Genomic DNA, 26,587 nt, shown 5'->3' with positions numbered 1-26,587 from the left:
TGTTCGCGCCGAAATTTTATAATTAATTCCGCGAAAGAGAGAGAGAGAGAGAGAGAGAGAGAGAGAGAAATTGCGTCGACCGAACTGCACTGCAATTTCAATTTCGGGCTAATCATTTAGTGCGACGGTAGGTCGCGCATCCGCTTGAGATAAACCGAAGAAGCTGGGGATTGTCTTGCGTCACGTACTTGTATAACGTACTTGTATACTTCTATGACGCTCAGCCAAAAATTGCATCGTTAAAATGCTAAGTGCATCTCCTACACTACAACAAATGCGTCCTACGGACCGAAAAATTTGAATAGATACCAAATTCGTTCAGGAATCCACAAAACTATGGAGCTGAACCGTGCCCGAAAATCTGCACTGGGAAACGAGATTTGGGTGGAACGGGCGACGAAAGTTTACGTGCATGGAATTCAGATGAAAAGTCGCGAAAAATATCGCGTGTGACCGCGCGTCGTGATATTTTTCGCGATCTAGCCTGCGAATCACTTGACGCGTCGCTTACTCGATGTACCAGATACGCCACGTTTGAGGAGAATCGAAGCGACTTGCGCAAATGCACAATTCCGTCCGAGATTCCATCCGAAATCCTGTACCACCAGTCGTTGTGACGAACAATGGGTCAAGAGTTCTCTCTTGCCGGCAATACAATGCCGACGCATAATTCGAGTGGCCCGTGGAAGCACCAATCTCCGGTATGTCCATGATTGCGGCGATAGAATTCCCCACGAAATCAAGTTTCCTCTTCGCGACGTAACACGCGGACACACGTGTTCGCTCGCATCCCGGCAACGCTTGCAACGGATAGTAGGTGGAAATATTTCTGTAGTGTGTCACCTATATCCAGGAGTATCGCTTCACTTTCCCTAAGCGCGCATTCGATATTGAGGCCGCGTTTCATTATTCTCTGCATTTCTGTCTCTCTACCTGCCTGCTGTCCAAAACTAAAAGCGACATGCAGGAGGCCATCCGGATAATCTCTTAAAAGCTTCAATAGGAAACAATGAATAGCTCCCCTGTTGTATTTTCGTTTTTGTATAAAATATAAATACTTTTTTTCGGTAAGAGATTGAAGTACTATCTATTCTCTCGAAAATTAGAAATCAAGAATAGGAATAAGTTACGAGAGTTACTTTGTAGAAATGTATGTACAATGTACGATGAGTTACTAACACCGTTACTTTTTTATAATAACATTATAATTTTCATGTGATAACGGTAAGGTCACTTTTGACAATTTAAAGCATTTTATTTAAATTTGAAGTCTTATGGTATTATAAAATTCATGTTATTCTCTCTCTCTGTCTCTTTCTCTTCCCGTCTTTTTTAGTAAGATTTAGATGTTTCAAAACACACAAAGCGTTTTATTTTCAGCGCTCATAATCCCGTAATGTTTTTGTACAATATCCTCACGATAAAAAATTCTTCGAAACTCACGAGAATTAGTTTCCACTCCATGTATCACAATGGGAAATCATTAGTCACGTGTCAGTTGGGACAAAAACAATTGGAGCAAAGTATCCTCTGTTAAGAAAGTTTTTAGACAATTTAAGAGGAGTTAAAAACTACGCTCTTATTGCATTTAATCACTGATTCTCCTTGTATCTTTCTCTCTTTCTCTCTCCCGTTTTCGGAAGCGCTGAACCTGAGAAGATCTTTCGCCATTTTCACACCTTTCTGATAACGCGACCGCCGTCTACGGTATATCACAGGCCCTTCGTCCAGCTCGTTAACCCTTGCTCGGATCCGCGCGAAGAAGCGATTTCTTTTTCAGCATCGCGCCAGCGGCATCGATTTTAGATAAAGTCAACGAACTGACATGAATTTCCAACGCCAATGGCAACTACACAGAGGCCACAGTACAAAGGGATCCATACTGCTGTTTGTACAAATTAAATAGCATCGACTGCCACCGCGCGTTCACCACCTGTGACCTGTCTTTGGTCTCTCTTTTTTTTTCTTTTGGCCTCGCGCGCTCGTTTTCAGCTGTCAAACCCAGCCGCAATCTATCAAATTCCACGGCAAATAGTAAACTTTGCGTTGTTCACGACTTGCGCGAGACTTTTTCAACGCAATATGTTGAAATCACACAAAAGGGCTAGAAAGGGATAATTATCTGCCATCGACAAATCAGATGGCGAAAAAAATATCCAATCACGTATTTTCACTTGAGAATGATAGACAAAGGGAAAGCATTGAGGGCGATGGGGATGAAGTGACTATACATAGTAGTTCCTTCGTAAAAGTCAACGAGGGTTGGGAGAGAAGAAGAATGAACACAGTAAAAAGATTCTTGTCGTGCCGTCACGGATATCGATTCAATTTCGTATCTTTGAGAGAGAGAGAGAAAAAAGTAATAGAGCAAGTTGTTTGCATATCCCATTGAAAATCGGATGCAAGTGAGAACGAAGAAAAAGGGCAGGGTGCACAACTGGATTTCATTTTACTTATTACGACGAGAGGATAATGAGATTGTTCGATTATCCTCGGTAATCATGCAGGAGCCGGCCAAATAGATTTGTCACTTGTTTCGAAGGCAATTGCGATTGCGTCACCAACATCTATCGTCTCGTTTATTTCACTTTGTCATTTCCGTCGTTTTTCCATTACTCACTACTATCGGTCGCCGTCCGCATCTACCTCCGTACTTCTTTGCCTTATTGTGATGCTGCGAGGTCACTCGAGAAAGATGTAATTCCTGTGCTTCGAGACGTGCTCTATCGACCTATTTGCTCGGCTGTAAGAGCGAGCTCGTAGTGTGCATTGCGAATATCTGAAATTCGTCGCGCCCAATTTGCACGCGGGATTAAGCACGTGGGAGAACGGTCATCACGCCCCCGTTGCCGCGGATTTATCATGAAATATTACGGCGTACGCTCGCCAGAGAAATTGCGTCGCGACGCTGACGGAATATGACGGACGTGAGAAAAAAAGATAAAACCGCCCATAAAACCGCAGGCGACAGATCCCTTTATCCACCATTTACGAAATACCGAAACGTTCCGGGCGAGTACAATTTGGGAGATTGGCAATTTATTATATCGTCATAAAATCACACACTCTGATTCTTCTTTCTTGCTAGCAAGTAATAATTTGCGCTGAAAAACTCGCGAGATCAACCAGCGAGCTTACGCGACGTCGTGAAAGGCAAATCAATTGATGCAAAAAAGCTATAAAGATCACTTTGCACGCGCGATCTAAAATGTATGAAAAACTTTGATTCTAAATTTTAAGTATAACGTGTACAGAATTTTTTAGCCTAATAACATTTTTTTATATGATATATAAAATTATAAGTAAAATTCTGTTACGTAAATTCGACTGTAAATAATTTACATAAAATAAAACGCTTCGAGATGGCAAAGGGAGAAACTTGCATAAACGTGGCACAGAGAGAAACAAAGGGTATCACGGATATTATAAATTGCGAGCGTTTGCTGATTCTCGCAGAAAGAACAAACGTAACGGCCTGGCTATTCTTTGTTGCTTCGCGAATTAAATGTGACACAGCTAACTGCTCTTGATACTATGGGAGAAAATCGTCGACAAACCTACAGAATGCCTTAGAGTGGTTCTAAGACACTTTGCATAATGAAAATGACAACAAATTGGTAAAAGCACTTGACTCGCGCATTTGTCATACAATAAACAGTTTGATGAAACTTTAAGTCTGCCTAAGAGATTTTCTGCTTTAAAATAAGTTTAGAGTATCTATTTTAATTCGAGCGATATTTTTTTACTTATTCAAGCGATATCCTTGAATTGTACAGTTTATCACGTCCTTAAATAGTTAAATATGAATTATTAAACAGTTTTACTGTCTCTAAATATTTTCTTGTTCTTGTTACATTAGTATTATTCGCACATATAAAAAACATCTTAAATATATATAATGTCAGAGTAATTTAAGACATACAAAAATAATGTCTCAAAATAATATCTCATTTTTTATAAATGCTTATCCTCTACACAAGAACTTTATTATATGATCGTGTATAATATTTTAATAATATATTCCGGAGATTAATTAAAATCGAGAATCCTGAAAATATCAAAGTCATATCGATCTTTAGACTTTTACTTTTTTGGTTCTTACTGTAACTGTAAAACAAACACAATAATCGATTATACTTCCAAGAACTTGGCAAGAAATCTAGATTGCTTCAACATCAAACAGACGAAGTCTGTTTAAAGATTTAAGAAACATATCAGTATTTATATGACATGCTGCAAAAACTATGATTTATAATTATAGTCAGCTATAACTTTTTCATTTACTCGCAACGACACACCGATATCAAATTATTATTAATTTTATTTTAATTTTTTAGTAACTTATGTGTGTGTGTGTGTGTGTGTGTGTGTGTGTGTGTGTGTGTGTGTGTGTGTGTGTGTGTGTGTGTGTGTGTAACGAGAGAATCAAGACAATTTGGATATCGCATCGTCAGCAAATAGATTTGCATAATATCGCAAGTGACATTTAGATCGAGCGATACGGTAATATCTCCATTTCCAGAATTAATCAACAGATTACCTATCTATTGGATAATATTGTTGAATTAATTATTGAGCACAGCTAACTCTACACACAAAACCATGTATTTTATTATTAATGAAATAATATAATATTATATAAACATGCAACACGATAAAAAGTAAAAGTTAAATTTTTTCGAGTATCGAGAAAAGAATTAATTAAAAATTTAGACTCTTTCTTTTTTTCTGATATAATATACGAATGTGTGCATGCGTGTGTATTTTCTAATTCGCTATAATTCTTCCTCTGTCACGGTTTGCTATAAAACAGTCCAGGATTTGAAATGTATCCATTCGTACTCATATATTTCAATTTCAAACCCAAAACTACAAATCTTAAACAGCACCGCTATAAGACGATCGCTTTTAAAAGTGATCACTTTAATCGAATAGCGCTTAATCCGTTATTCGAAAAGGTTTTTCACTGAAGCCTCAGGTGTGATGAAAGCAATGCTGACAAGGTTCGCACGGCTCCAATCCACCTTTTGCCAGCCTCGCGAATATCCGAGCTTACCGACACCGACCGATAAATCGCCGAACGAGTACGAGAGAAAAGCGGGCGGATAATGGATTTTCTAAGGACACTGAACGACGAGGTGGAAGGAATTGAAGCCTCGGTTGATTAACGTTGCCCTTTCGACGTGCACTATAATTCTATCCTCAATAAAAAGATAATCATCAACATTCGGCAAGAGTCACGTCTGTTTTGCTAAAATTAATATTGCTAGCGTAAAACTTGAAAGTGTGATCAAATATAATCGGGAATTGATTAGCATTGCTGACATTTGACTTGCGAATTACTTCAAACCCCTTTTTGCCTTTTTTCATGTATCATCAATCTCGGACGTTAGAAGGGTAATTAATTTCTTCTTCAAAATTGTCCTCAATAAAGAGGAGAAAGCGGTAAGTGTGCAAACAAAAGGGAGAAAGAGGAAATTACGTTCCTGACGTGAATAAACGTCCCTTTGGACGTCTCGATCTCTTTCCGCTACTTATTTTCTGACACACGAACGGAACAGTTTTACCAGATATTCACGATGAAAGGAAAGAAAAATCGGAATAGAGCTGGCAAAAAATTTAGTTTGAAGTAAAAATCGATAGTCTTTATATACCTAGAAAATTCATCTTTCTGACTCTTTCCGCAATTTTAGTTGCTTCTTATCTCACTAATAATTGCGATTTTTATTTCAAACTATTTCGATAACAAATTGTAATAGTTTTGTACTTCAAAAAGTGTAACCTAGAATAAATTCAGCACATAAATGAATAAATATTGAATTAAAAATCATGCGATTAAATTAATCTTAAGTAACAACTAATAATTGTATCGTCAATGATTCATTAAGATGAAACTTCTTAATCGATCCAACTACAATCTGATAGGGTGACACGCTTCCGACGGCTGATAGCAAAGTTTTTCGATTACAGGACACGATATTAAGAGAATAGCTATCTACACTCCCGAAGATGAGAAACTGATAATGAACTGTCCAGGATGTGAGGCAACAAGATGGCCCGGAGGGCAAGTACCAGCGGCTCGCAGAGTCTTCCGGTACGTGTTATCAATCTTATTATACTTGATTGAACTGTTCAATAGTTATTGGATAAATAAAGTCTCTCAATTTGCATATTAAGGGAGTATTTCGCTTTTGGATTTAAAAAAATCGACTATTTTTTTACATTTTTTAATAGTTTAACTCTTGAGAGAGAGAGAAAGAGAAAAACGGAGAAAGAGATTTGATAAAATTAGAAATATTTTATTTAAAGTTTGAAACAATTATTAAGGAATATTAAAGATATGTACCAAGTTTCAAGTTTATTGCTTTAAAAAAAATTTTTAACGAAAAAAATATAAAAATAAGTAAAGAGATTCGAATTAAAAGTGAGAATACTTCTTTAATAAATTGAAATCTTCTTCTTTGTTCTATAAATTGATGTGTTTAATCTAAATACTTCGAAAGATATTAGCACTGCTCATGGCGCATATTTCCATCGCCTCTGGTGTTACCGTTACAATTTAGATTTAATAACCCGGAATAAAGATTAATAACCTTCCCATCCCTGTCCAGCGAGGTTATTGAAATCGCCGCTATATGCGGAGTATCTCAAATCATCGCCGCCGTCAAATATTTAGTCAGATTTCAACACGTACAGCAATAATTCGACAACGATAATTACAGTTTGTAGCGAGTTAGCGTAATGTATTGTACAGCAATAGAGGTGGCAATTATAACATCACGGAACAACGTGTTGAATTAATTTACGCGCCCATTCGATAACATCGCTCGATAATTCATCAAGCTCGAGGGCAACAGGCGAAATGATCGAGTTTGTTATTGCACGCAGATTACGAATGGTGACAGTGGCACCAGCCGCGTTCCTCGCTATTACCTGCATCGCTAGCGTTGGCGTCACCCTGGCACTCGCTTTTCTGGCCTTTAATCTTCACTTTCGCAAGCACAAGTAAGTTTGATATTTAATACAAACAACATATCGTAATGTAATGTTGATAAAATAGGGACTGTCATAGAAGATCGCGAACATACTATGGACATTTCTCGAACACTTGTTCTTTAAAAAAATAAAATGAGTTAAAATAAGTTTAATAAGTGTAATAATATACGTCGTCGATTTTAATACAAATCAAAAATAAATAAGAACAGTTTACTTATGAGGTTTTCGCTTGCTACATATCCACGAATCTGTATGCAAATCGTCACGATATATCACTCAAGTCCATTATTCCTGGATATTGGCAGAAGCATAAAACTTTCAAGCCCGAGGCTGAATAACATGGCAGCCGTTGGTTGTGGCCTGGTCTACGGTGCCGTTATACTTTTGGGACTGGACGACGCCACGCTACCCGACAGCGATGGTTATTATCCGACGGTGTGCAAGGTGATTAACATCTATTACGAGGAATATTAACGTCCTCGATGACGCGATCAATATTATCGGTGTCGATTTGACTTATATAACGTATAGTAACGGTCCGCATTAATGGGCGCCTTGCATTAGAGAGATTACGTTAAAAGCGCATTCGTTTTAAACAAAGCGAATTCAAGAATCTTTTTAAGAAAAGTAATTGGACTCGATAAAAAAATTGCAATCTTTTTGTGCTAAAGTATAATACGCAGTAATAACGAGATTATTCATCGATCGTCGAGAATTAAACAAATGGCTTTTTTATCGATGAATTTCTTATCAACAGGCGAGAGTGTACTTGCTATCGGCCGGCTTCTCCTTAGCTTTTGGCTCGATGTTCACGAAGACTTATCGGGTACATCGAATCTTCACTAGGAGTCGGAGCGGGGTCGTCAAGAACAAGGTTGGCGACATGCAATAATTCTCCATCTCTATTTGATACACGTGACCAGACGCGAAATCAATATTTGTATCGCGAAAAAAAAAATACTGAAAAGTTACGCACTTCCGCACGGAATCGATGTCCTGGTCAGACCCATAAATCGCAGTTATCGCTTTTCAGCTGCTCCAGGATACCCAACTGATATTCTTAATCTGCATGCTTCTGGTGATCGATGTCGTCGTGGTGACTCTGTGGGTGATTTTAGACCCAATGCAGCGTCACCTGCAAAATCTTACTCTGGAGATAAGCCCACAGGACCGAGGGGTCGTCTATCAGCCCCAGGTAACCATTACGGAACGGAAGACTCATATTCGACTCGCTTCGCCATTCTCAGATTTACCAAGTGGCAAAAAGCTATGGCTAAAATGTCACGGTGACGCTATAGCACGCCATAGTAATTCCCGTTAACGAACCGCGGCTAATTAACTCGTATCTTTATTTACCGTTGCAGGTAGAGGTGTGCCGTTCGCAGCATACGAACGGCTGGTTAAGCGCTCTCTATGTTTACAAAGGTTTATTACTCGTCGTTGGAGTTTACATGGCCTGGGAAACAAGGTGAGCTTAGGAATAAAGACGTTTCCAACTCCATGGATTTCGCAAAGCAGGCCAGCTCCCCCGATAATAGAGATAATCTACTGCATATTTTATGCAGTTTTGAAAGCGAACCAACTATTAATTTCTCGCATATAATTCCCATAGGAAATATTATTACGATCCGATTTAGTTTATCCCTCGATTGATCACCGGCAAGTTAAATAAAACAGTCCGCTGAGACATCTCAATAGAGTTAAGTCAGATTGCTTCGAACAGTAAGACCAGTTCACACGGAGATATGCAATACACGAGTGAATCGCTGATGGTTTCAGGCACGTAAAGATTCCAGCCCTAAACGACTCGCAATACATCGGTATGAGCGTGTACTTCGTAGTAATTACCTCGGGTATCGTCGTAGTGCTAGCCAATCTGATGCCCGACCGCGCGACCCTGGCCTTTGTCACGATCACTGCCCTGATTCTGGCCTCGACTACGGCGACCTTGGCGCTCCTCTTCCTGCCCCAATTGGCGAACATCCTAGGGGGGGAGAGGGCTGATCCGGTAGTGCAGAGTCTCGGCCTCAAGATCGAATGCAACACGCGTAGATTCGTCACCGACGATAGAAGGTGAGTGGCCGGAGAGAACGTCTTTTCAACCTAAAATCAAAAAAATATCAAGAGTCGTGAGAAAAGAAACGGTAAAACCCAATGGTATCGGAGAACTAGAAGTTCTCACTGACTGCGGGAAGGATAATCGATGGGGCGGATTGACCCCCAAGCGATGTCTCCCTTTATCTTAGCTACGGTCTAAAATTCCCTCGTGTTCATTTTGTGGATGCTGAGGGTGAAATTGCATCGCGTCGCTCGATTTTTTGGCAACAAGCGTTTCCACTTTGCAAATGAAATTTTTGCGAAATTAAGAGGTGATTGTTACGTTATCTACTACTAAACGAAACGAAAGAATTGTTCCACTCGCCTTAAAATCTACGTCTATTATATGTATTTTTATCTCGCTATATCGACAAGTTTTTAAATAGCAACAGTAGTTATAATATATATAATAAATATAATAAGATAATAATCCGTGTCAAATATAAGGACACATATGAATATTTGCGTCTTCGAAAATTGTCAAAATAATTTTAAGTTTGGCATTCCTTTAAAAGCAATCCTATTTTGACAATAGAGAGCTACAGTATCGCGTGGAGGTGCAAAACCGAGTTTATCGTCGTGAGATGGCACAGCTGGAATTGGAATTGGCCAGATTGGAAAAGCAACTGGCGCAAGAGCCAGTGGAGCCGTCGCACACCTCATCAAGCGCCTCGATCCCACAACGAAATCCAAGTATCGGGGGCGGGTTACCTCTTTTGTTGCTCAGTGTTTTACCGCCGGTTATTCCCCGAGCCAGTTGGCCCTCCGCAGATTCATCCGGTAAGTGTAAATCGACGTATTACGTCGATTCGCCGTGCAAAAGTAACTCTATTCCTATCTTTACTTGACTTTGACTAAATACTTGAATTTATTTTGAACGCTTCGCAAAGTCAATCCTTAACGTCAGACAAATCGCTAGAACAAAAGTTGAAGCAGAACGTCTTTATATATTACTATAACATAATATCGATCGGTTAACAGAACCGATTCATACATGTGACATTCCACGAAACTTTCATCATTCTAAACTTGGAAGATAAAGTTAGCATTGATTCTATGAAGGAACCACCGAAATCCTCTTCGTCGAAACACATTAGATATTTATTGAAGAAATGGAGTTTGATTTATGTAAATACTTGAAGCAAACGTGACAAAAAGGTGACTAGAAGATTAGCAAAACGAAAGCATTGAAAAGACAGGAATAGACAATGGCAAAACTTGCAGGACGAATCGAACTTTGCTATCAGAAGAGAAGGAAGGAACCATAAGTATTAATGTTTTTCCCGTTTCGTCGGTCTCTTTTCTCGATCAGCTGTCCAAGGAAGGTGACAGAAATCCCTTTATTGCACGTAATTGCCTGAAAAACGTTGGCTCACGCTCACCTGCCTGAGTTGAGGCGTGAGAAAAGAGTTATAGAAGATATTAGTGTAGCAGGAAAAAAAAGTGTCTCGTTTAAAACCTTTTCTTGAAATTCCTGTTTTTCACAAATTAGATTTCTGATAAAAACGCTTCTCCACAGAAAAACAAAAGTGACATATGCATGCGCAAATTTAGTACTCGAGATAATGTCGCAGGGATTTTAATTATAATGCACTGATTATTCATTGTAAAAGTCTTACGGAAATATTTTATTCCTGAAGCTTTGTATATAACGCGGAGTAAGAACCTAACAGAGCAAAATAATATTGGATAATCCTCTTTAAAATAGAATTTTAGAAGTATTTAACTTTAGATTCGATCAACAGAGAGGAGTTATATGAAGCCAGGTCGAATAGCTGTAGGTGTTCAATCTCGCAAACGTAAATCCCCCTCCATTTTCTCATTTTAACTACTACTATTACTTTTTTTTTACAGACATGCACATGAACGAAAAGCAATAATCGGTCGCGATTATTGCTTTTTGTCCATTCGCTTACGTCGACACGGCGCGCGAGAAACACGTGTACCTCGTAATTGATTTTGTTTATTCCTATCTGTCAAACGCGCGCGCTGACAAAGGGAAACTTTCCTCGAAAACTCTCGCCGTCTCACTTTGCCATTTGCAGCGCAAATACCGCGCGTTTCCCTCGCGGAATATCCGCTTTCAACTGTCATGCACATGCATATTTACGCTTCGATAATTCACCGACGGCGACACGCCGCGCCGCGCCGAAGCGCGCGAGACATATATCGAGTACTCCGTTTCGCGTGTACCAATTAACGTTCGCATCAACTTGACCGTGATCGCAAGAACGCCGTATTATTAGCAAGCGGTGGTTCGTCGGGCGAAGAGAGTTGATGCGTTTTCCGGTATCGATCTTCCACTCCCCGAGTTTCACATTACACTCGTGTCTCCAAAATCCCGAATTCTCTCGATAAGTCCGAACAATCCCGCACAGGAGAGTACGTACGCCGAGAATCTGCACGCTGACTGCACGTTCCACCCCAATATTTCTGAATGTCTACCGTGACCGGATCGAACGAGGTCAAAGGCTGCGCGTCGGTTTATGTGTACATTATATATGCATATGAGATGTCTCTCATCATTGCTGAAAAATCGCAAACGCTTTCGGAAAGTTTTCGAAGTCTTCTCCAAGTAAAACGATCCACCGACCTAATTTCACAAATATTTTCTCCATTTAAAAGTAGCTCGATCTTGATATTAATGCAATTTACATATTTATTAAAAGACTTTAGGAAAAGACTATCCATATTAGGAGAAAAAGGTGTAATCATAGTTTTCCATTCAAAAATATCAATTTCTATTCTATCAGGACACGTGGGAAAATATTCTTCGCTAATGACATGAGTATACATCCCTACATTACGTAAATTACATGTTGCCTACATGATATATGATATACTCACCACATATCGCAGTGCCTGTGTACTGAAACTCAGATGATGGAAATATTTAGTAATTATCGATCTCGAATGCTTTCATACTATATGTCCAAGTATCACTATTACTATTTAAGTAATGAGAACGAATTGTTATACATTCTTGCCAATTTTAGATTTACACATTAACTTCTGTATACCTGTAACAATTTATGATGTTAGGGATTTTTTTTATCTTGTCAATGACTTATAATAAAATTTTGAGTAAGCATACTGTTGAAAAACGCACCGAGATCAATTAAATTTTTAAGATGTTCAAGGAAGTTTATAATTCAATTAATAGAATCAATTAATAAATACTTTTGAATTTATAAGAATATAAAACAAGAACCAGATAAATATATGATAAATTAAAATAATGTAAATTCATTAATAGAGCAAACAATATTATTGATTTAGAAATCTAGTGCATTCATTAATCAAGAATAAAGTAGCATTCAATAAAATTGAAAGTATAGAAATATCATTCTAGATTCTAAAATGATATTTCTAGCGTTTTTCAACACTATGCATACTCAAAATTATATTCAAACTTATTTAAAAATAGAGAGAATAAATATAGAATATCACAAACCACAAAATATAAAAAAATTGTTAAATCAAACACATTTTCATAACATTGAAATATAAATAAAAAACAGAATGTGATAAGGTTTATAAATTCAATAAATAACACAATGGTACATAATAAAACGATATTACTTTGATAATCTTTGAGATGTTTAAATATCAAATTAAAAAATTCAATTGTATGAATGGAAATATCATTTGATCAAGCAATATTAAAGAATCGTTATAGATAACTAAATTTATTTATAAGATTTTAGAATTTTTTAGAAATATTTACAAATGCAGTGTTAATGTAATATGGATTATATTCAGATTAAAATAGAATGATTAATCGTAAGGAAATTATTGAATAGTAATTAGAAAGTATATTAATTTATTAATCTTTAATGAGTTTGAATGGGAATGATTAATTCTTATTAAAACCATGTAAAATAATTAAAGCGTTATAATTGTGGAGAGAACTAGAAACTCATGTGACGAGTCATTTAGCAAAGATTATCATAGCAAGGAATACATATACATTAAACTTAAGATGTATACATAATATCATTAACATGTCGTAATATAAATTATGATTCAGGAATGACCAATAGAGATTTAACTATAATAGCTCAATAATTGTAATTCAGGTTTGGCCATAAACAACAAAAATTGAAATGTAACAATTCAATAGTTATATTTGAGAATATATGCCATATATACGTTTGAATTGCTATATATTCGTTGCAATATAGACGTTTGAATTGCCATTATATACTTTTGAAATACCATATATACATTAAGGCTACATTCCCATATTACTGCCAGTACTGAAAATCTGTAGTGTGCGTAACGGAAACTTTAGATTTTCAGTATACTAGCAGCAATATCAAAACACAGCTCATATTGCCATATATACCAATTTGAAACCAGTGAAATGAGTACATAAAAAGAGCTCTTTGGTACTCACTGTTCTCGTGATGGTCGAACATTCGCCATAATGGCGGTTACAAACAAACACTTCCGAGTTGTGAAACCTGTGCACACAAATATATGCCGCGTAAAACTAAGAAGCACACGTATGACCGCACTTGTTGAACTCTCAACAAAATCTGAACTCGAAATACAAGAATGAGACAAATGAAGCGAATGCGAGGATGATCGTACTTCGCAACGGCAGTTAACAACAATCAAAGAAAATATACTAAGGTAACAACGCTTCAACAACACTCCGCGACGTATTAAATCAGCGCCATGTCGATCACGTGACTATTGCAAGAACTCCGGACTCCGGAAGAGGGTAAAGCGGAAGTGTCAAGAGAGCGCTTGGAGCGCCGAAAAGGCGATAAGGAAGTGTCATGAGAGCGCTACTATAGCGTTGTGGGAGGTAGTGCGGAAGTGTCACGAGAGCGCTGCTATAGCGCTGCTTACTGTCCTGTCTCCACTCGTGCGCGCCAACTTTCAAATACATAGAAATCAAAGAACATTTCAGCTTGTCGTTGAATATCCACGGAAAAAAAAGAACATATTTAATATTTTACTATTATGATACACACACACACACACACAAACACACACATCTTCCTTTCTTTTTCTTCTGCTGAAAATTGCAGTCGCAATCCAATTAGTAATTTAATATATGGATATATTAATTATAGATTAATAAAAGAATACTGATCTCATTAGAGAAAAAATTTGGATCACTCTAGTCACGACAAATCTGTGAATAAACGATTTGCTAGTCAGTGATGTGGTAAAGTAATTTTAAATGAATAACACAAATTGATCAAGATAAAGATTTAGAAAGATTGTTGGTTCATAATTCCTCGCGGAATTATCTACAGAGATAAACAGATAAGTCTCTTTCGGATAATGGAGAGAATATTTCTTGTTATGCGCGCGGATATTCATTAAATCCATGATTCACATAAATTATCGTCTAAGCTCGCGTGCGCTTTCGCTTATGCGGAATCCCGACGGTCAGATAGAAATCCAAGTCTCAATAATGCGCGTCCATCATAATGATCGCTCAACACATAATGGTGGTTTCGCATCGTGTACGAGTTTGACTCTTGTTGAAATTAGGCATGCGTCGCGGTACCGTAGCATTTAGCAGTCAACCGGACCTGGAGCCCGACGATCCCAGACAAAGCCTGGCCGACCTTTACAAGCTACATCGTCGCCGCGAGACCGAGGGTCCGAATCGGCTGGGCGTTTTTCAACGACTCTTCAGTCTCTTCGGCAGCAGGCCTAGTAGCAGGAAAACCTCCACAGCGTCATTCACTGGTAAGAGAAAGCGCCGGAGAATAAAAGAATAAAGCACTTTACACCTTACTTTAAAGCACTGTAATGTAGACACGATTTAACTATATATGTATATTGCAACGTCAGAAGCGAGTAAATTTCTCTCACAAAGGAACGCTCCTCACAAAAGTACGTACAACTATGGGAGGATGAATTCAAAATAAAGATAAAAAATTTGAACTGGATCTGTCTGCGAATAATATCGGAACAATTTACGCTTTTTATTCAATCGTGAAATTTATATTTGCGAGAAATAAAAATTGTGATTATAAAAATTATGATTTGAATTCGATTTTGCGGTCGTTTTCTAAATTGATAGGAGAAAAATTATTGTTATACATATATCATATAACATTATGGATTTCATATTTTGATAAATGTGGTTTATATTTCGTATTCAGTTCTCGCATTTCCTATAATTCATCCACATATTTAATATGCGCTTAGCCTGCTTATATTACCCTCATTAGGAGTCGCATCGGCGCTTCGAGTCCATATGGGTTACATCGCTGGTTTAGTGCCCGGCGCAAAAGCTGCCTCTACTTGCCAGGTGGATGCCCAAGGCACTCACTCGCCTCATACGCGATGCGGTTCAGGGCCAATAATTAGCATTACCAGCGAGGAAGACCGTAGGTTGAGCCTAGGGTTACGTCGCAAGGAAAGTAGCGAGCCTAAAGTAAATTTCAGCTTACCGCCACGTAAGTGACCTGACTGTTTTAATATATTACCTTGATTTAAATATACGTATATTATTTTACATATATCTGTCTTTACAGAAACATTAAGTACATTGTAATTTTGCCGCTTTCATTATAGTCATTTTTATTACATTTTACATTTAATTTTGATATAAAAAAATAGCTTTTTCTCTGAAAAAAGAAAAAATCTAATGTTCTGAATATTCTTTTTTATCGCATAATAAATTCATAAAAGTATTTTCTGAAGAGAAAACTTTTAAATTCGAATGATGCTAAAAATGTTTCAGAGATGAGTACGAGCCAATCGTCCTCTCGAGAAAAGATACGCGGCTCTCCTCGGTTTCCTCATCGAATAATCCCAGCGAATAGTTTAAACGCTATTGTACAAGGTACATCGATTACAAGATCGCACCGTTGGCACTCGATGGATGATGCGACGAAACCAAAGATTAGCCAAACAACGTCTCATGGTTCAAGCAGTTCCAATTCCGATGTATGGGCAAGCGAAATCAAGGTTCCTTTCAGCAAGTTGGCCAATACTATCAGAGCCAAGAAACCACCGGATTCCTTAGCCCTGACTGTCGCTGTAGACTCGAAAATGAGTCCAGTCGATACAAGGCTGGGCAGTGATCTGAGGAAACTGTTCAGGGAAAACGACAGCGAAGAGGCAGTCACTCCCGTCGAACAGGAACTGAAGACGACACAATCGAGCTCGTCGTCCTCTTCGTCCCTGAAGATAATCGGTGCCACTAGCGATTCCGTATCTTTACAGAATGATTCCATCTCGGAGACTCAACACGATACCATTCCAAACTTTCATCAAGAATCGAGACCTCGTCCAACGAGCCCCGTGATCTCGGTGGTTGACACGGATAACTTGGAAGAGGAATCGAATGTTAATGTCGACAGTCACGTCGATACTTCCTGTGAAGAGAAGAAACCGACTTCTGTTACATAAAATATTCTGAACGTGATGATAACAATTTTATCTAAGTGATATAACGTTTATTAAAATTTAAGAGAGAGAAAAGATATATCAGGGAGAAAACTGCGTTGATTTTTTGTGTTCCACTCGCAACACCTAGCATTTCGAAGTCCTTTCGAAAATGAGACAGCGATTCTATCAAAATTGCTAATTATCGTAGCCACTTAGACAATCTAAAACAAATTGAAAATCTCTAATTAGATGTTTCGTGTGATAGACGAAGGCAGCGTGATAAAAGATAATTAAAGTGATTAGGGTTGATTAGAGCTTTCGCAACAGAGTCGGTATACAATACACATAATAACAATAAAATATATAGTATATATGAGATAGCTTTAAATTGATATTTCAAAAACCGGATAGATCTTTCGATAGTCAATTCACAATCCAACGTTAAACAGTGGTAATATTGTTTATTAATTAACGTGTTTATTGTTTATTAATTAATTATAATTGACTATTTATTAAGCATTATACGATTTAGTAGTGTCAGAAACTGTGCAGTGGAACGCTATAAAATCGACACTAACAATGCAATATAAATCATCAAAGGGAAAAGACAATATAGACACCCGGCTCAATTTGACGCGAGAATTGACTTTATTCGTGCTCAAAATCAATAAACGGAATAGTGTCTCATAATCATGTGAAGGCTCCACAAAAAATAACGAACGTGTAAATATATACATTTCTTGTCCGCGTAATGCCCAAATGTGAGGGTCACGGACCAATCGCAATGTAATCTCAAACATGTGTGTTCGTTAGTAACTGTGCCAAAAAAAAAGAAAAAAGAAAAGCAAATTTAAGGCCCGTAAGAGTATACATTTGTCTTGGAGGATTATAAAAGGGACCAACGCTTATAATATCCTTCTCTATTTTTTACGACAAATGAGTTCAGTAATCTCTTGGCCCTATTATAAATTATATATCGTAAAAAAAATATTATTTCTAAAAATATACTAGTTTTAACTTGTTTGATAACAAAAAAAAAACACAATATTCTGCAAAACACTCGAAATCGATGATATATTCACCAGATATATTATATATATACATTTAAAGATAGAATACTTTCGCAACTATAAAAAAACTTTAAGTATTTTAGAAAAGACAAACTATAAATACTCTTACGGGACTGTAATCAAAGTGTTCAGTGCCCCAAAACCTTTTCTCTAGTACCTGCGCTCATGTGTAATGAAAATATATCTGATCGAAGTAAAGCGACTTAAAATAAGAGTGCCACATTTTGTTTGTAACATGCGTGAAAAGTACCGATATTTTCATGCCATCGAGTATAAACGTATATACGTATTAATATATAAATAAGACATGTGGCGAGGACATATTTCCTTTTAAAATCTTGCTATCCGGCTGATTTCACTCGGATATCTTGATGTGTCAATCAATAAAAAAAACTTTATCAATTAAGCAATAATCAGCATTGTCTGTGCAAATAAGAAAATGATGTATAATAAAGAACTATATATATTCTATCATTTTTATTATATTGAGCATTGCTAATATCCACCCCATAATTCTTCAGTAAACGATGATTAATGTGATAGATATTTAACTAATGTAGAAATTTTTTTATTTTTATACGTATACCATAAGTCAGAATATTTAGCTAAGTAACATAATACAATACAAAAAAGAACATGAATTTGTTACATATAATAAAATAAATACTTATATTTTCTTACAATATCTTATATAAATTAGCATATTTTAAATTGATATTTACATGTGATATATACGATTGTTACAATTTAATTAAAAAATTTCTTCAGAATAAATTTAAAGCAAATATTAATATAAATTATATCTGAAAAATATATTATGTAATATATACCTTGTATAAATATACATATAGGGTGTATTTATAAAGTATTTATAATAAATATTTTTCAAATATAAATTATATTAATTTTGCTTAATGTAGTAAAATGGATAAATATATTTGTATTACGAAAAAATTTATTTTTTAATAGATTTTTTAACATAAAAGTAATATACATGTCATTTTTTATAAGAAAAAAATGATTAATTTAAAAATCAGGGTTTTTGCTGCTCTTCGTCAAGTTCTATTATTTAATTCTATTGTCGTTTCTCGTCATGTACTAACAAATAAATCACTTTCTACTTTTTCGTCAAAATAATATTACTTAAAAAAAGTAATTACATTACAGGGTAATATATAGTAAAAAAAAGAGATCTAATGATACAATTCATTGATGCAATATTTAGGGACAATATTTAACAATGAAAGATTGAGTGCACAAATATACAGAAACGAGTATATAAGTAAGATTAATGAAAATTCATTATATTACACCATTTTTTCTTTCACACATTTTCCTTTCATACATTTCATCTTCTGTAGCTATATCGCCGCCTGAAACAATAAATATCCAATTTTTATAGTTACAAAATCAATAACATTACTTTTCAGATGTGATGAGTTTAATTACTTACATTAATTTTTTCTAAAATTGTTTCCGCCGGTTTATCCGCTGATTTTTCAGCCTCCTTTGAACCATCTTTACTAATACTTGGCTTATCCTCCTCCGTGTTAATCTTTTTTTCTAAGGCATTTCTTGCCTCTATCCTCTTACGATTCAGGAAAGCCATACCATGTACCCTCAAATGTTTGTCTACTGTAGCTTTATCTTCAAAAACTGCCATACAGACGTAACATTGATTAGCTACCGTTGTTCTCCCTTCCATCTGCAAGTCACCATCAATATTAGGAGCGTAAGAAGGATTTTCATTCATATAATTGATAGGATCTTCTATCCCATGGAAAGCTTTAAGATGCATTTGCAAGCTGGGTACAACCACAAAGTTATCGCCGCATTCTAGGCATATCAGGTAACGGCCTTTCAGTCGATGATTCGTAGCGATGTGCTCTCTCAGATCAGACATATCAGTGCATCGTTGACCGCATTTCTTACATATAAAATTACCCTCGCCGTCCTCTGCAGTCTCCTGTTCCACACACAATCCTACCGGCGGATTCATATCTTTCAGCTCTATATGTTTTTTTGGCGTCCATCGACGCTTTCTTTTGGTTGAAAATAAAGTACTGTCCGGTTTCCGTTTTTTATTATTAATAAATTGTTTATAACCGCCGTTAATAAAGTCAGGTGACATCCGTGATAGCTGCAAAGTGACCTCCGCCACTTTGTATTCATCTGAATGCTTTTCACGAAAGTGTGCCTTCACCACCAACTGAGAAGTATTAATCAATTCGTTACATAAGTGACATAGATAATCAATACTGCTTTCATTTTGTGTTCCTAAAGCGATACGCACTTTTGATTTATTAGTCACTCTTCGGGCGTTAGAAATATTTTTTTCTGACTTTTTTGAGTTATTGACCGGTTTACTAGTTTTTATAGGTTCAAGTAAATGCTGCGGAATCCTGACAAGTGGAGGAGGTTCTGGTATAGATACCATGAACCTTATGTTATTATTTTTCATTTGTACATCACACATTTCCGAGCTAAAGAGTGGTTCAATGTCCGGTCTACATATTTTTCTAAAGTCAACTATTTTTATACGATTATCTGTACTTGCTTCGGATGTAGAATTTGACACTTTTTGACTATCTCCGGTACAATTAGCGAATTTTTGATTTGAAGCAATTGGTGAATTCTCTTCGTGAGCATTAACTATGTCTATTAATAAAGATTCTTCAGACTCGCATAAAGCATTCATCGTCAATTTATTATCTTTTTCAGACTCTTTTGTTTTTGCTGTCTCTTCCTTTCTATTATCTAATTTCATTTCCGTTTCTTTATGTCCAAATAAATCCATTTTTCCATCTTCAGTTTCGACTGTAATTTGTAGAGATGAAGAATTAGATTTTTTTTTCAATTCAAAAGTTTCATTTGAAAAAAGTGTTGTAATTGCTTTAGGTTTGGCTTTTAAGTCATCTATCGATCTAACGTTGATTTTTGGCAATAATTGTTTATTTGTTGTATCAATTTTTTGCATTGTTTGTGGATTTTCAGTAACCTTATCGGTATTCGTAGACCACATATCCGTTTCCGAGCCACGTTCGAATGTTTCCGAACTGATAGTTCGAGTATTTACAATTTTAGGCATCACAGTACTATCTGGTGTCTTGTTTACGAACGTGTTTTCAGAAACCACTGATAAAAATTCTCTCAAGGTTTTTTTTCCAAAATGTAAAATTTCTCTACCGTAAATTTCAAGTGCTTGTTTGCTGAGAACTTTTGACAAGGATTCTAGGTGATTGTTTTGTATATGACTGTTCAGTAACGTAGTCACGTGTTTGTTGTCTGTAGTTACCAAACTACAAAAAGGACATTTGCACCATACTACTTTTCGAATTCCAGGATAATTTTCCAAATATAACATGTAATTCTCGCAACGTAAGATTACATTGCTCAGTTTACATATTACCAGTCGTATAGGATCCTGCTTCATCTTAGACGAATGCACCTCTGTACAATGTTGTGTGTACTCGTTATACGAAGAAAATACTCGGAAACAATTCTCACAACCGATCTTTGTCTTGCTATGCATGACAACAAAGTGTCTAGTGATTGACTCTAAATCTCTAAAACCATCTATGTCGCAAATTCTACAAGTAAACACGACCTTTTTCGTTATATGAAAGCAAACAGACCACGTGTGAACTTCCAAAGAGACAGAAGAATCCAATTTAATACAGCAATCTGGGCAAATGTAAGGTTCCTTCCTCTTGTGAAAGTTTTGATGCGCAATAAATCGTGATATAAAACCTTGGTGAGATAGACACTCGTGACAAACTTGTTTATAACAAGAACAGTATGTGACATCATTTTTAGATAATTTTGAAAATCCAGCTATGTATGATTTAGGTTTTATAAATTTATTGCAAAATGGACATTTGTGTGCTTGATTCACCTCCGTTTCCCATTCGTTAAACATCATGTCATCGTTTCTCTGATTCTGTGATATGTCCTGATCATATCTACGAAAACAATCTTCTAATATGCTTTTAAGAAGATTGACAGCTCTTAACTTTTCATTAAAAACGTCTTGTGATATGAAATTCAAAACTTGTTTCATTTCTTCAATAACCAATTGCAAATGGTCAAGTCGTTCTTTCAATTCTAAACAATTCAGCTGATATAACTCATCAAACATCTCTCGTCTATGTTTTATTATTACATCACACACCTCTCGAAAGCTTTCTCTTGGAATACGCTCTACGTCTTTTATATCCATATAAAGATCTCCATTATCTTCCTTAATCAGCGATATTGTTTCTGTTATAAATTTCTGGATCGGTGTCTGGATCAAATACCCAGTAGATGTCGAAGTTAAATGCGAAGGTACTTTCTGTAATTTCGGCATAATTATATTTTTCGTAATGTTCGATTCACAACTAGAACAGGTGGATTCTGAAGGAGATGGTGAAGGTGTTAAAAGCGGAATATTGTTGTAAAGCGAAGTTGTTTGCTCTGCTCTAATATTTTCAATTTCGTTAGAATTAGTGGATGTTAATCTTGGGTTTAAAGTGTTGTGTTCGAATGTTAATTGTTTTGTAACATTTTGCGTAGAGTTATTTACAGTTAATAAATCAAAAGAACTTTTTGGGTCTTTCGGAATATCTTTACATTTAATAAGATACTTTTTTCCATCTTTTATTACAATTTGTGTGGTAATCTCTTGTTTCTTGATATCAGTATCACACATCTTTTGTGTTAACACAGTGGAACCTGTACCGCTATTATCTACAACCAAACTGATTAAATCTTTTTTAGCAGTCGTTTCATTCTTGCTTTGGCCAATGATATTACATGAATCTTGTCCAATGACAACTACTTTTTTGTTGGAAATAAAATGAGGTGGAAGTTGACTAATTATCGATGCAATATCCTTTGAATTTTGGATATTACCTTGAATTAGTACCTTGGAATTACTATTTAGTCTTGATGTCTGAAGACTTTCTGAATTGGTCTCAATTATTGTACTTTTTTTAGCAGGAAATGGGATACTAATTTTAAGTGGAGTATTAGAAATTTTATTAACACCAGTTTTTGTAATAAGTTTACTAAGGTTGGTTTCTATAGTTTTCTTGACATAAGATTGAGCTGCTTCATGTTGTTGCATATCTTTGACTGCTGGTTTAATAACAAGATTTTTATTAGAACCATTACTGCCAGCTTGTATAGCAATAACATTTTCATTTATTGTATCTGTTTCTAGTAAATTGCAATTTTTTAAAGTGTCATTATTCGTTTTGTTATTTGTTCTGATTGTATTAGTTAAAGGACAATTTTGCGGCATTACTTGGTTTTTTTGTGCATAATTCACTGGTATTTCTGGTTCCAAACATTGTGATGCAGGACCACAATCCACAAAAGTAATATCGTTTGGTATACATGGATTATCTTCAGTCTCCGAAATATTTTTGTCCGAGATTATATCAGCAGAATAGTTATTTGTATTTTTATCCACGGAATTATCGATAAATTCAATATCCGGAGAACTTTTGTTACCGTGACGTACAATAGAAGAATTGGAATTCATAGGTATATCTGTCGACTTATCATAGGTTTCAAATAATTCTCGACCATGGTAATTATTGACAATTCTAGCGATCACTTCGTTACTGCTTTTGCCATTTTCCAGTATCCACCAGTTATTTTGCAAGTTGAGCATTTTTAACCAATCTACAACATGCATGCGCAACACAAATGCCCGTTCCATAATTGCCTCACATACTATTTCAAATTCAGTCGACCACTTGCTCAGGTTACCAGGCAGAGGTATTAACATTAAATCAGCTATATTTACTGAACTTAACCGATGCATTTTCAAGTGTTCGATAAATTGGCATTGATTGTAAAATACTTTTACAGCTCCCAGCTTAGGGTTCTTTGGGTTGCAACCCGAAGGTCTTTTTGCTCGCAGATACGCGCGTTTATCTCCGCTCTCTTTAGAACATGTAGAACATTTACCGTTTGCAGAACCTGGCTCGGTTGTGTGAGTACATACTGTCTTGAAACAAACGTGACACCAAAACCCTAAGATCCAACTATGCCGTGCATTGTGATCCTCAAAACTGCCTTTAAAACGAAAACTGAAAGAAAAATCATCATTCGTACGCACATTAGTCATACAATATAAATCATAAAATCATTGCATCTTAATGTAGTTTAAGACACTCTATCACAAACTCACCAATCCTTGCAGTGTTTGCAGACATACAACGGGTCAGATTCCATCACTTCTTCGCACAAAGATGGGGGAGGTTCTGATGGTGTGTAAGGTAAACAGTGCTTACCAAACACAACATCCTGTACCAAGTTGTGATACTGCATACCCCATTTATCATAGATTCTACGATTTTTATGCACTTTTGGTCCAATGCGTTTGGACCTCGAACTGAAACGCTCCTGAAAACAAAAATTGCCAGTTTTAGATAAAAGGTATTATATAATTTATTTTTTTTCTGATGAGAAATATGGTTCCAATATAAAATTAAAATTCTCGCAACTTTTTATAATTATAAAATGTAAAAAAATAGCCCTAATCAAACATTTTCGCAATATCATTATCCACACAAGACACTAGAATAGTCCCTCCTACACATCCATTATCTCCATTAATCAACACCATGAATGCACAGTGCAAGATTGTCACATATACATGTTTTCCTCTTTGTGTAATCTGAGGTCAACTTATTTCCCGCGTGTGCTTGATACTTTACCATGAATATTCGTTACGGCATATCTGTTACGTTATGTGGAAATTTAATTAAATGAATTAACACATTTGTTGTAAATCACAAGGCTGTGCAAGGCTTTCAGCCATGACATGCCTTGAATGGTTGCTGGCACTCCGTCGGTAAAATCGGTGCACATGATGGAGCTGCCATTGTGGAAAGTCATAGAAACAATTGACAGGGTTCGGTTTCATGCAACGATCTGACGTTGACCAAGCTACGCGTTCAACATTTTATTAATGTCGACTCGTAACGTCAATCGCGCAACAATAATTTTTGCAATTTGTAACTTAGCATGATGTAATATGTAGTTCAATATACCATTGGCCTTCACAGAATAATGTAGTCACTAAGGATTTTTTATGGTAGCTATTGAATCATCCAACTATAAACTGCACAATATTCAGGAATTGAAGCAGATCTGGGCAAAAATCCCTCCATATAGAGATCCTGCAATTCATATGAGAAAATATCAGATGTACATTTCATAATGCAATCTCATAGTTGGATGTGTTTATGATAAATCAATAATAAGAATATATTAAAGTATTTTAGGATGTAGCATACATTCCTGTAAATGCAATCAATTGTTTAAAGGGAGCTTTACATTTTTATAGCATCTACCACGAGGTCACACATGTTAAACAAGATAAGAAAATGCCAGTAGCAAAGAAACCATAAATTCTTTATGGGATATTAGTATCTATATAGAATATTTATATTAATTATTTGTATATAACAATGTAAAACGCATCCATCTATGAAAAAAATGATTATCTTTAATATATATCTCGTATCTGGGTTCCAACACAGATACTCGTAAAAATAAGAAATACCCATGGAACTGCAATGTTATTAGTTTTCCTTGGACAATAAATTGTGCCAGCAATGACTTTCCCTCGCTGTAGCACCTAAAACAAAGTAGATAATGTCTTATTTGTATATCCTACAGTACATGTGTTATAATAGAACAATATGAAATGAGTTTCAATAAGAGGTATCACAGGAGAAGTGAGTGATAGTTCATGTCTATACATGTAAGAAGCTACAATAATTGGTATTGAATAATTTCGAATAATCTCAATGCAATTTTTCTGTTCTATATGGATTTTGTGATTAGATCCTAGCAAAGTATTACTGAAATTAATACCGTTTCTCACACAAAATTCTTATGGGCTTGCAACTGTGACTAACCTCACACCAATCTGCTGCACATCGCTGCTAGAGTACACTAGTGTCGAAGAATAACATTCTACAACATTCTATAATCCTGTAATATGCAATAATAAAGTAGCGAGGTGAAGCAGCGAAACTTAAGATATTTCAGACTTGAGTTTCTAGATATGATAATGAAATTATATGAACAGTAGATTAAGCAACATTTCATACAAAATCGAGTAAAATCACGACGTTGACGAAAACAATTTTATTGAATATCGTCAAGCACAAAAATATTCTTAGAATTCTTTCATATTTATAATTTTTTATAATTATTACGTAAATTTTTGAATTTTTATATAAATTTGTAACTTGGAAAAGTTCTCAGTTTTTTGATTAATATGAATTGAAATACTTCTCAAAAATATTAAGAGAAAAAGTCAACATTTTTTCTAGAATTTTAATATACATGAATTCTGAAATATCTTTCTAAGATCTCATTCTTTAATTTTCTGATAAAATATTATAAAAATATTATAATCTAATAAAATTTTTGCACACAATACAGGTACTATAAAGGTGCTTTCCCATGTAGCGGAGAAAACGAATAAAACGGAACCAATCAGTTTTCGTTACACGTAAAGGAATTCTATTTCGCAATAACGAAAATTGATTATAGTTTTGTTTTCTCAAAGTCTACAAAATAGCCTAAGTCTACAATTGTGACATAGTTGCGATATAATTATCAGTTAAACTCTTTAAATTTAAAGCGTTTGCAGTATCAAATTGATTGTAAGCTCAAATAGGTATAGTAAAAAATTGATCAATCACAGTTAAATGTAAGGAGAATACTCTATTGGTGATTGGTCAATTTTTTTACGACTTAAGGGAACATCTACTTGTAAACCATGATTTTCGTCACAAGAGAAACATCACATTCTTATGGCGTTTTCGACTGGAGCTGGGTTAATCCGTCTTAGCTTCTTTTCCTCTAGAGCTGGCCAACCACAGTTATTCCATTCTTAATGGCTGTGATTGACCTTATGACGCCATTAATCGCTTCCGGAGCGATTAACCCAAGCCGGTCGAAAACCCTATGTTATATTGATATTTTTAATTGACATTAATACTTAATTATATTAATTTTACAAATACACAATATATAGATTAAAT

At 35.8% G+C, this 26,587-nt stretch overlaps 2 protein-coding genes and 1 long non-coding RNA gene across 6 annotated transcripts in view; 1 reads left to right on the top strand and 2 right to left on the bottom strand.

The window, feature by feature from the left end:
- The window catches only part of LOC118646994, a 50,531-nt gene extending 41,604 nt beyond the window's left edge, over positions 1 to 8,927 (bottom strand). The window contains exon 1 of the long non-coding RNA XR_004964333.1: positions 8,845 to 8,927. This is a non-coding gene — a long non-coding RNA (uncharacterized LOC118646994). The remainder of the gene's footprint in view (positions 1 to 8,844) is intronic.
- The window catches only part of LOC105836055 (gamma-aminobutyric acid type B receptor subunit 1), a 62,244-nt gene extending 44,242 nt beyond the window's left edge, over positions 1 to 18,002 (top strand). Inside the window, exons 9-19 of one of the 2 annotated variants that reach the window (XM_012679823.3) lie at positions 5,971 to 6,094; positions 6,889 to 7,005; positions 7,302 to 7,440; positions 7,754 to 7,870; positions 8,030 to 8,191; positions 8,361 to 8,464; positions 8,776 to 9,069; positions 9,629 to 9,873; positions 14,608 to 14,808; positions 15,297 to 15,524; positions 15,812 to 18,002. In XM_012679823.3, coding sequence (XP_012535277.2) covers positions 5,971 to 6,094; positions 6,889 to 7,005; positions 7,302 to 7,440; positions 7,754 to 7,870; positions 8,030 to 8,191; positions 8,361 to 8,464; positions 8,776 to 9,069; positions 9,629 to 9,873; positions 14,608 to 14,808; positions 15,297 to 15,524; positions 15,812 to 16,482 — 2,402 coding nt within the window. In that variant the 3' untranslated portion in view covers positions 16,483 to 18,002. Of the gene's footprint in view, positions 1 to 5,970; positions 6,095 to 6,888; positions 7,006 to 7,301; positions 7,441 to 7,753; positions 7,871 to 8,029; positions 8,192 to 8,360; positions 8,465 to 8,775; positions 9,070 to 9,628; positions 9,874 to 10,405; positions 10,419 to 14,607; positions 14,809 to 15,296; positions 15,525 to 15,811 lie in introns of those variants that run through there. The other variant, XM_028190345.2, reaches the window with a different exon arrangement.
- Positions 18,003 to 18,468: 466 nt separating this feature from the next.
- On the bottom strand, positions 18,469 to 25,591 carry LOC105836060. 3 transcript variants are annotated; one of them, XM_012679829.3, is made up of 6 exons: positions 25,451 to 25,591; positions 25,093 to 25,167; positions 24,578 to 24,706; positions 23,713 to 23,927; positions 18,985 to 23,611; positions 18,469 to 18,904 (listed from the first exon to the last, which is right to left on the bottom strand). In XM_012679829.3, exons 3-6 carry the CDS (start codon positions 24,578 to 24,580, stop codon positions 18,893 to 18,895), a joined length of 4,857 nt encoding a protein of 1,618 aa, XP_012535283.2. In that variant the 5' UTR covers positions 24,581 to 24,706; positions 25,093 to 25,167; positions 25,451 to 25,591; the 3' UTR covers positions 18,469 to 18,892. The 3 variants fall into 3 exon arrangements, with proteins under 3 accessions (XP_012535283.2, XP_012535284.2, XP_012535282.2); XM_012679830.3 differs by having other exon boundaries at positions 24,242 to 24,706; positions 25,407 to 25,505; XM_012679828.3 differs by having other exon boundaries at positions 25,407 to 25,505.
- Between the last annotated feature and the right edge of the window lie 996 nt (positions 25,592 to 26,587).

This window comes from Monomorium pharaonis, chromosome 8, assembly GCF_013373865.1.
Source record: "Monomorium pharaonis isolate MP-MQ-018 chromosome 8, ASM1337386v2, whole genome shotgun sequence".
NCBI lineage: Eukaryota > Metazoa > Arthropoda > Insecta > Hymenoptera > Formicidae > Monomorium > Monomorium pharaonis.
The sequence above is the reverse complement of the archived record's forward strand: the minus strand, read 5'-3'. Positions and strand labels throughout refer to the sequence as shown.

Bases quoted from the DNA above. Each gene is read 5' to 3' on its own strand.
- LOC105836060 (XM_012679829.3), bottom strand. The intron at 23,612-23,712 runs GTGAGTTTGTGA...TTTTTCTTTCAG, and splicing joins TGCAAACACTGCAAGGATTG to TTTTCGTTTTAAAGGCAGTT.